General features: G+C 37.7%; 1 protein-coding gene across 1 annotated transcript; it reads right to left on the bottom strand.

Moving 5' to 3' along the window:
- Positions 1-1611: 1611 nt before the first annotated feature.
- LOC149817062 (putative receptor-like protein kinase At1g49730) lies at positions 1612-10770 on the bottom strand. The gene is made up of 9 exons (XM_089987018.1): positions 10689-10770; positions 9449-9997; positions 3741-4040; positions 3398-3659; positions 3259-3311; positions 3093-3160; positions 2782-2871; positions 2388-2472; positions 1612-2147 (listed from the first exon to the last, which is right to left on the bottom strand). Exons 1-9 carry the CDS (start codon positions 10768-10770, stop codon positions 1612-1614), a joined length of 2025 nt encoding a protein of 674 aa, XP_089843144.1.
- Positions 10771-11083: the final 313 nt, after the last annotated feature.

Raw genomic sequence — 11083 nt, 5'->3', positions numbered from 1 at the left:
CAATTTCAACATTTTTCAGGCAAGAAGTGGCAGTACAACAGCACTTTTACAGGAAATCCCTGCGAGATGCTTTAGCATTAGCTCCACACCCCTAAATCAGGTCCTAGTGTCACTTTGTCCTTCACGACAGTCTCAAATGCTACATATGCGTTTAATCATCCTTATAGCTTAAAGTTCATGGTTATTACTGACAGCTTTCTCTTATGTATACGTGTACACAGGGTGATGTCCTGCCAGCCCAGGAAAGCTTGTATCCCCATCAAAAACCGATTGCTGTGACCTCATCTTTGATTTGTGCTAGATAACGACCAGATCAAATTGAAGAATAAAAATTTACTCTGGAGATGATAATTGCAATAGTATATTTATCATAGTAAGTTCTTACACTAGCTGAGCAATGTCTGTAGAGATTCAGCAAATGAGCCATTTTTCCTACAGAGAAAATCTGAACAAGCATTTCCAGCCTTATTAAGTTAATCTCAAACTTCACCTACTGTCAGTTGCAAGCCACTTTTTCTATTTACTACATAGTAGTGTACATGCAACCACTGTTTCTTTGTTCATCACACATACATGCAAGTCTGCATTTTCATACTTTGATCCTTAATAATGTTATATTCCTGCATCAATCTCTAATTTGATTTATATTATCAATCATCTTGCCAAATTTTCAACCTTTATACAACCTGCAGAAGTAACACTTTCATATTCTATTCAGGCAATAGTGACGTTAGATTCAACCTTTCATTTTCAGCAACAAGCTGATCTACTGCAAAAAATAATATTAGCATGGTTCTCAAAAGTTCAAGTCAACCTCAAAGATATAATTGGAACTTGCAAGCCAACCAGATAATCAATTAAGAGCAGCAGAAATTAGTGACATCCAGACAGCAAGCTTGAATGACAAAATCAAGCCCCAAAGAGAATACTGCCATGCGTATCAAGGTGGCATTTTGGGTAAAGAATAAAGATACAGTACATTTTGAAAAAAGTCTGACACCTCGACACATGGAAGTACATGATCAAATACATTGTTTAAAATATAGGAGGGCAGTAATGAAATGCTTTTATAACATAAAATGATAACTCCCACTGCCTCACTATTTAGACATTGGTTAATTTTTCTACTTGCATTTAATGTAAAATTCTGAAAATAAGACCGCCAAAAAATTACTTTCAATTTAGTCTTCACTGCTAGATTTAGCTATCATGATTCTTAGAAGGAAGAGATGATACTTTATACTGGTTCATATACATTGTTATTGACAAAATATAAAAATTTTACAACTCCAATTTTTCACTATTTGTGGAACTTTCTTGTTGCCACACCCGCACAATACAGACAGAGATGGACAAAAGCACGCATGCATGCTATATCTAGAAAAGACCAAGATTCATTTATAAAAATAATAACTTTGTGATCCATGGCACCTTGGAGAACAAGGCTGCTACAGATCAACTAAGAGGGACCAACATAGCCAACAAAAATAAAATACCTATGCCTGAGTTGATTGCCCAGCCCATAAATGCAACTCTTGGAATTCAGGACCAATGCAGAGGCCACAGCTGCCAGATGAAGATAGAGAAGAGAATTGTCTCTCTCTCATACTTTCATACTGATAGACCTGTTGGAGATGGAGGTGAACCTGTGTCAAGTAAAAGGCTTCTACTACAATACGACCTGGATGTACTGGAGGATGACTGTAAGTACCGTGCATCACCATTTTGATTTATCACATCACTGTTCCTCTGAAATTTCCCTTTACCCCTCGTGCCTTCTTCCTCTCCATCTTCATCTTCTGCAACCTGAAACAGACTGCCCCGTACAGGATCCAGATTCTCTTGGAGCAACCTAAGAACCAGCTTGATTGATGGCCTGGATCTTCCTTCTCTTTGAGTGCACCATTTCACAATTCTTACTATAGTTTGAAGTTGTTCAAAGTCATATGCATCAGCAATTACTGGATCCACCATCTCAGGTAGGCTAGACACTGATGACATAAATTTCCTAGACCACTCCACCAGGTTCCTGCTCTCTTGTATTGCTTTCCTAGCTGTGACCAGTTCCAGCAACAACACACCATAGCTGTATATATCACTCTTCTCTGTAAGTTCCTGTGTCACAACATATTCAGGATCCATGTAACCTGCAAAACAAAGCCAGTTTAACATAAGAACAGAAATAACAGCAAGTTGGAAGGCACTCGGGCATTTTGTGTTTATTTGAACAGACCCAACCAACAAACAAAACATCATTACTATGCAATTTGCTCCATTTTACCCGAGCACTTTTGATGAATACTTGATTCAGATTCCAGGTAATTCACTAAATTGACACATCTCCAGTCAACCTCAAATTCTTCTTACATGGGACTAGTAGTGCATACCTGGAGTTCCTCGTATATCAGTGTTTACTGGTTCGAAGCTGACTGCACCAATCCTTGCAGCATGCGCAAGGCCAAAGTCCGCAACCTGTGCATGTCACATTTATCTTACAATTTCTGGAAGTTTGCAAAATCAATTGCTTGTATAAAAAATATATAAAGTTCCATGCAGCGAGCTCTCTACAGAAATTAATGATTCATGAAAATTCAATTTGCAATTGTTCAGACATAATGCAGTAAAAAGTTAAAAACACAACTTGTAGACCTGCCCTATTTACATGAAACTGAAATATTAAATTATCTCTTGCCTATGTGGTTGTTATCTCTTATAAAGGGGCATCTAATGCTTGCAGATATGTTTCCACAAGGTTAAAGAAACAGTGGGGAAGATGTTTACCTTTGCAACAAAGTTCTCATCCAGCAGAATATTGCTAGACTTTATGTCTCTATGACAAAGAGGAGGATCACAGTAGAAATGAAGGTACTCCTGCCAGGATAAAAGATGTGAAACAAATGTCATTAAAAAGGGAATTGATTTTCAGTAGCAGAACTTAGTGGTCTGCTTCATGATATAATGTCATATGCCAACTCCCAGCCAAAAGCACAGGCATGGTGTCTGTTCGCTGGCTTCTGGCTAGACTAAAAAAGACATATCTCTATAAGCATAACTTAATTAGATGAAATATATAATAGAATACCATATATTACCAGAGCATTGGCCACATCTATGGCAATCTGGACTCTTGTCTTCCAGCTTAGTGGAGTTTTTCCAGGGTCTGCATTTTACAAAAGTGAAACATTACTGTGAATTGAGCCATATTTCAAGAAATAAGACTCGTGACACACACACAAGAAAGAAAGTTTAAAATATTACTGTGAAGATGATCCTTCAGGCTTCCATTTTGCATATATTCATAAATCAAAAACCTGTTTGTAGTCATACAAAACTAATTAGGTTAATAAGAAAAGAGAATTTGATTCATGAGACTCAATGCTAAAGTCAGAAAAAGCACCTCTCATTTTGCTCAACACAGAAACCTCTAAGAGCAACAAGATGACGATGATGTAGCCTGCCTAGAAGTTCCATCTCTCTGCAAAATTCATCCTCTCCTTGCTCTGAGATTTTATTCATCCTTTTCACGGCTGCAATGAAACCATTCTCAAACTCAGCTTTATAGACAGTTCCAAATCCCCCTTTCCCTATAATGGTACTGAAATTGTTTGTTGCCTTCTTTGTCTCTTTGTAGCTGAACCTTCGGAACATTGGGGAAGAACCTGCATTAGTGTTACCGATAAGACTGTTGTTTCCTGTATGAATCTTCAACAAAATAATCTCAACCAAAGCAAAACACGCACCTTCTTGACATTTTGAGATTTTCCAGTGAGGATGAAAATCTTTCCATGAGCTAGTACCAGTGCTAGCAGATCCCTCAAGTTCTCTGTTTTTTCTATGTATAAGGAGTATCAGGATGATCAATAACAGAAAAGCCATTCCTGTAACAGCAATGCCAATACCTGGCACTAATGTGAGGCGATATGGATGGTGTTGCTCTTTCTTTGGAATGTAGACTGGTTGATGATTAGGAACAGGGGAAATTATGGGTGAACTTGGAGAAGGCTCAGGTGTGAGCAACTTTGGAGGGGCCCCAGACACCACTGCAGAGACAATGAGTTCACAATAAATTCTGACAGGCATGACATGCAATCAACAATAAACTAATTATTTCAGATTTCTAATTGGATTTTTTTATCTTGCATAAGCCACTGTTTGAAATGCTTGTTTAAAGTTAGCTTCAGTTCTTTGCATGAAGTAAAGCCATGAAGATGAAATTATGGGTGTGACTGCCGTCAACACTAGATTAATATTTGAGATTTCCAAAATCATATTTGTTATGAGAGCCCAATATGTCCAAATGCCAAAGATAGTGGTCCAGAGTAAGTTTCAAAACTGTCCATAATAGAATGAAACCGCAGAGGCACTGTCATAAAGAAATCTGCTCCTACAGCATCCAATAAAGGATAAACAAGCATAAAAATTATTCAGAAAGTAAAGATATTCAATCATCCCAGTTCTTAATGCTCAATGTGTGAGTTCAAGAAGAACAATTGAAAAGTTTGTGTATGTTATACAACAATATAACTCAAGAAAGCAAAGCCATGGCCATGCCCCATAAATAAGATGAGCATTTATGGTATCAGGCGAACAGTGTAGCTGTCCTAGCTCAAATCGCCGGGCAATCGTGAGTGAAGGAGCATCCGATTAAAACTCACCAATTTTACACCGAAATTGCTAGAGTGTCACCTCGACAATAAATCGAGTAATGAAAAGTCACGATTTTTCGCAATTCACCCAAAAAAATGGTAACTTTCTCCAGAAAAAAAGGTAAGAAATCATAAGAGATGGTAAGAAAATGACTGAAAAAGTTTTTTGGGGTTTTTCCCAATCTTTTGGTTGGGTGTGCAAAAGGATTGTTTTTCCCCAAATATTTTCATCTCGGTATGTGCCTTTTTTGGAAAATTTATCTCCACAGAAATATTGATGTACTTTTTATTCTTCCTTGATTTTTTTCTTTATGAAGCATTTTGGCAGGTGATTTTTTATCTTTAATGCTGCAAACGCCATTTCTAATGGCATATTTCAAAGCTTTTCCATGGTTCCACCAATACTTCCAAGGAAAGCCTTAGCTTTTACCTCTTCAAGTGAGGTTCTCTTGCTCCTCAACTATTTCGACAGTTTCAGATACATGTTTGTCATCTTCCATCATTTTTTTGTTTTTTCCACAAAATTTTGTTGTAGTTACTCAATGAAGTAATGAAGTGTATCCAAATTTTTTTTGGGCAAAGAAAAATTGGTCAGTAGCATTTAATCAGTGATTTATTTATCTATTGGAAAGGGTTGTCTTCGGCATCTTCTCATTTTTTTTCACAAAATTGTGTATTTTCTGCCTTTTGCATGAGTTGGAAGAAATAAGTAACCATTTGTGCAGAAGGGGTATCTTCAGACATGGTAGATGTGAGAGTTATTTGTTCGGCTTAGTCAGTGCCTATGTCACAGGGATTCGGCTAGCAGGGTGCCGCACCCACGTCGACACGACTCGACGCGGGTGCGGGTGCGGCACCGGGTGCGGTCAACCCCACCCTGGGTGTGGTCTACGCACCCAGGGTCATTTTGGTCCAATTCTCGGGCTTAAAAAAAAAATTGCCAAGAAATTTTGTTTTGCCCTATATGTCACAGGGATTCTCCAACTAGGTGCCGCACCCGTGTCGCACCCGCACCCGATGCTGTCAACCTGACCCGAGGTGCAGTCAACGCACCCAGGGTCATTTATGTCCAACTTTTGGACTTTATATATATATATATATATATATATATAATTTTTTATATTTTTGCCGCACCCCCGCACCCAGGTTTTTTGAAAGTGACGCATCCCCATACCCGCACCCATGTGACATAGGTCAGTGCTAGGAAGAGTTTTTCTGTAATTTGGCAATTCTTATCCCATCCTGATTTATAGCCCTGCAGATGACTAAATTTTCTGATCAGATCAGAATGTGGGCAATACTCGGATCCTTCTGGTATGATATGTGACCCTTTTGGATGGTAGGATAGGCAAAGAATTGGAGCTTTTCACTCTACTCTGCAATTTTGTGACCAATAGCTCATATAATGGTAGTGTTCTTGAGATGTTAACATTTTGTGCTTAATTTTGGGTGGTCTAACTGGTAATAATATGCGGAGAGTATAAAAAAATTTTAGTGTCTGTGATTTCTTATTCGAAGGAGCAAAGGGGAGAATTTGTTTTTTTCTAGAGGACAATGTTTTTAAATTATGAAGGCACATTGTTTGGATTCGTACTTCACACCGGATATGAAAAAAAGGTGGTAGCTCAAAAGACATCTGCCACCAATTTTTTTATATTTTTTTATAAGAATTTATCCTTTTAATTTTCACTTTTTATTGTAAAAACATAATTAATGATCTTTTTGCCGAATAATCACGGTTTGCCAAGGATTTTAAATGCCGAGTTTGACCAATTCTTTGGCAAATTAATCATGATTTGCCAATGGGAACCCTTCCCAAAGAATTACCGGGGGTGAGTTTGGCTACTATGCAGGCAAAGAAATATGATTCAGTATCAGTCGCTATTGTTTAGTTGATGACGGTGCACTGTGCAGTTAAGAAACAAGATAACAGTACTTCTGAACATTTTTTTTGTGCATGCCACTATCAACTGCATGGTAAAGCATAATTAGATGATAGAAGCATATCCATGTAAGCAACATGATTCAGTATCCATTACTGGCCATCTCATCATGTAGTTCAAGGTCAAAGAAACATGTGCTTATTTTGTATGCGTTGAAATCCATCCATCACTTATCCTAAGACCATTCACTAATTCCCAATCCCATCTCCCAAGTCCGGGCTACCAAAAGCAGGGAGGTGGAGGAGGGAAGGAGGGAGGGAGGGGATTCAGTGAATCATCATCTCCATCTTGGATATGGCTCCCAAACAGATGAACTTGGTATTTTCAAAGGGTTTTTGATTTATTAGAGCAATTTATCCCTAATTTGAAATTTGATGAATCTTGGCTTGATTGAGGGGTTTTACTTAAGATCATCCAGGTCAGTTTTGATAGGCGAGTGGGACAATTGGGTCTGGTGACCATTTGAGCCATGTATTGAGAGTACTTTTGGCTTGTCTGATAAATTCACTTATTCCTTGTGTTTTGGCTGTTTTTTCTTGGAGAAATCAGGAATAGAGGCTGGCACCAGAGGTACTTTGTGGTTAAGTTGGGTAAGCTCAAAAGTATTGGCAAAGACGATTCTGCACTTCCAGGCAGATAGAAACCTGTATGGTTCTTTTTTTTCTCTTCTTTCTGTTTTTACTGCGGTAATAAGGAAATGTTTCAATGTGAACTGGAGGGCCATTACATGGTGCAATGGTGAGTGCTTTGGCTGTAGGAGTGTAGACACAAGTTGGGAGTCCAATGGTAAGAAAAATAAAACTAAAAAATGAATAATAATACATAAAAAACAAAAAAAATTATTGCACCAGAAAGTAGTGTCTATCATGAATCCCAGGCTTTGCCGCCATTCCAAGTGAAAATTGCCAGAAAATGGGGAAATTCCATGATCCAAGCCACATAGATCAAGAACTTAGGCAAAATACTATGCAAATTTTACACATATACAGCCTATATATTTGGTATTAACCAGGATTTTAGAATGTGTTGCTATTTATCAAGGTTTTTTACATGTAGCCAAACTATTACTATGATACACCAAAGAAAGAAATAAAGAACATAAGTGCCTCTTAGGAAATAAATGTTGAAATAACAACTACGTCCCCACAAGTTGATAAACAACATAATAGTAGAAATTGCATAGATTAGGCATTTATGTCTCTCGAAAGCAAGAATTGAAACAATAAATTCTTTCTGTGATGACAATAAGGAGGTTAAAGATGCTAGTTCCATTTGATTGGATTAAATTCAACATGGTAAAATCAATATCTTCAGATTGATCCACACCTTGACAGAATGAAAATTATAGATCAAGAGATACAACCTCAAGTATTGCAGCAAATATCAAGAAACATCATGTTCATTAAACCTTCCATTTCTTTCAGAGAAACTGACCAAGATGTCATGCTAGGTTAAGACTGACAGGATAGGGATTCAAAATATTGTCTCAATAAACCAATAAGGAAGTGACTTTAGGAGCAAAACTTCTGAGCTAATATAATTTGGAGGAATGTGGCAGGGTCAAAGCAATGGCAGGTATTTTTATGCTTCTAGGAGAACACAAAACTATTACCAAAAAAGTATGTGCTACTATGAATCAAATCATTAATGCTTCTATGAAGCCAGACTGAACAATAAAATACATTATATTTTACCCTCTCCTTTAGTTGTCTAGTGACAACTTCTACAGCTTGCCTCCCAGAGACAGAAGTGTATAAGATGATGAAAATCAACGGCATGGTCTAGGACTCTAGGATATGAAAGATTTATCTTATAAGAGAGCAAAAATGGACATAGTGGCAAAAACTTTCCAATTCACTATTTTGTGTTTCATGCGAAAGACAAAGTTATAACACTATTAAAAATTTAAAACTATTAAAGGGTCCCCAGTACTAATCAAAAGTTGAGGAAATCCCATCAAGCATGTCCTTCATTACCTAGTAACCCTTCTCCTCTCTTATCATATCTTCTTCCTTGCAATTTTGCAGGTTTTCAGTTGCTACAAACCTCTTGCTTGTTTAGGACATCACAAGCACAATAGGAATGATCAGCATCTACAAGCTGCTCCCACAGCCTTTCCTCTAAAAGGAGTGAGCATTTTGAATTCCTATGAAAAGTCTTCAGCAATTCTTCCACAAGGTAATCATCTTAGACATAATGAATGCCCACTTGGGGCAGACGAAACATTATTTAGAAGATAATGTAGCATGAAAGAATACTAGTTGTGGATTTAGTTATATACTCAAAAAAAGGCTAGTTTCAACTTTCAACAAAGAACAAATGATTATCAGATAGCAAGCAAGTCTTCAATAGATTTATAAGTACATGAAGAATCTTAATAGAATCCCAATTCCTAAACTACATATAGGCCTGGAATAATATTAGATAAATAGTATCAAAACACACACTAGTTGTAGATTCAGGGTAGCCGAGACTAGTTTCTGCCAAGAACAATTGATTACCAGGTAGGAAGCAAGACTTGAACAAAAAATTTGAAGAATAAGCAGGTCATCAGGAAAAAATATATATATGTTTGGAGTAAAACCAGGAAATATGGTGGGAGACTTGATACTGATCAGATAATAACTGCTCAAATAGTTTGCACATGAAATTCATATGTGAAGCAATATAATTAAAAACACAGCAATATAAAAAATATACCTTTGTTTAGAATCAACCATTCATTCTGCTTGATGTGCAGTATTCAAAATGCTATTATAGATTGATGTAAACAAATAATGTAAGAAATAGAATCAATAAATGGAAATGTCATCCTTCATGCAGATGTTCAATAACATATAGTTGATAATGTAAAGATACCTGGTTGATTACTGAGTCCTTGAACACCAAAGAAGCAGCTAGCAATGTCAAAAGTTGACATATTTCGACTCAAACTAGCAAGTGTAGCGAATGTTGCATCTCTGCAAGTGCTCAAAGTTGCATTATCTTCAGCTCCTACAAGATGGTGAAGATATGGGATAGTGGCATTTAAACACCTCCTGCAATTTTCTTCTTTTGAAAGTGACATGTTACAATTAACGATGACATCCTCAAATTTTGGTGATAGAAGCATTTCCATGACGGTTATTCGCCCATCGCACTGAAAATCAACGGGAATTTTCACCCCCAGATGACAATATTTGATTGCATTTGAAGCTACACCATAGAGTTCTAGTGTGTCTGAAACAGAAGTAAGGCAAACATCAACCATGTCTGAAGGAACCCCGAGTCGGCCGGTTATATTGGCGTACCGAGCTACAGAAACAGCAACAAATGCATGAATGTATCTGCAGCAGTTTCCTCGGTCTTGTTTAGAACAAGCCGAAGCGGCTGCTGGGAAGTTGGAGCCACTCAGGTCAAGAGGACAACCTGCAGGATTATTAGCAAAGCTTAAATTCAAAGTTTAACACTACTAGTTTCAATTCTAGGCAACATTGCCCATTCCATCGATCCATTATTTTCGCTAAAAGCTTTTGAAACAATAATTGGAGTTGATCAAACATTGATACAAATGCTTGAATACTTGGCATAAGTATGTATGTGCTATTTATCCATCAGGACACCACTTTCTTGTGTGTCCATTATTTCAACCTAAGCTTTAGTCGCAAACAAATCAGAAAGTGGTTCTACGCATAGTGGTAAACCATGTTCATGAAACAGAAGAATATTCCTAGGGATCAAGTATTTCTCTTATTGTACTTTAAATAGATAACCAAAGATTTTATCTTGTGCGTCTTCATAGAGGTACCAAATAAATGTAGAGGAGCAATATCACATGAAACCCACAAGAAATTAACATGGGTGGTTTATGTAAAGCTTCCATATAGAGAAAGAAAAAGAACAGAACAAGAAGGGGCAGATACCATTTTGAGGCTTTGAAAAAACAAAGTGGTGTGTTGTCCTACAGGAGCACAAATGGGAGAGATACCAACAAGAAGGAATGCCATAGTTAAATGAAGAAGCAAATATCATGCAGGCACCAATGTGATAATGAGCCCCACAAACAACGAAAAAAACGGGTTTGTTCGATCCTTTAAATGAAGCATAAGAAGACACCAACCTGCCATTATCAACTGCACTTGCCAACAGAAAGCAACCAAACCCACCACCACCAGTCTGCCTCCAGACACCAACATTGCCATAATCACTTGTTTGCACTCTCTCCCTCCCTCTCTCTCTCTCTCTAGTGAGGAGCTGCGGCCGCTTCTCTTTCAGTACCAGGAGAGAGATTGAGACTTGAGGGGAGAGAATAAGACAGACACAGGGGAACTTTGTTAGTAGTATCTTTTTTGTAAATGTGTGTGTGAAACGCGTTCCGACCATGGTTTTGAGGCGGGTTTTTTAGTCCCATCTCTCTCTCTCTCTCTCTGCAGTCTCCCCTGCGGGTATTTTAGCAGGTCAGAAAGGCAGAGAGAGTGAGAGTGTGTATGTGTGCGCGTGTGCCTGTAGCAGGGG

The sequence above is a fragment of the Nuphar pumila genome, chromosome 14, assembly GCF_984573655.1.
Source record: "Nuphar pumila chromosome 14, dmNupPumi1.hap1.1, whole genome shotgun sequence".
NCBI classification, from domain to species: domain Eukaryota; kingdom Viridiplantae; phylum Streptophyta; class Magnoliopsida; order Nymphaeales; family Nymphaeaceae; genus Nuphar; species Nuphar pumila.
This window is presented reverse-complemented; position numbering and strand designations above follow the sequence as displayed.

Bases quoted from the DNA above. Each gene is read 5' to 3' on its own strand.
- LOC149817062 (XM_089987018.1), bottom strand. From the start codon at position 10,770: ATGGCAATGTTGGTGTCTGGAGGCAGACTGGTGGTGGTGGGTTTGGTT. The intron at 4,041-9,448 runs GTATCTTTACAT...TTGTCTCTGCAG, and splicing joins AGGACTCAGTAATCAACCAG to TGGTGTCTGGGGCCCCTCCA. The intron at 2,473-2,781 runs GTAAACATCTTC...TGACATGCACAG, and splicing joins ATGAGAACTTTGTTGCAAAG to GTTGCGGACTTTGGCCTTGC.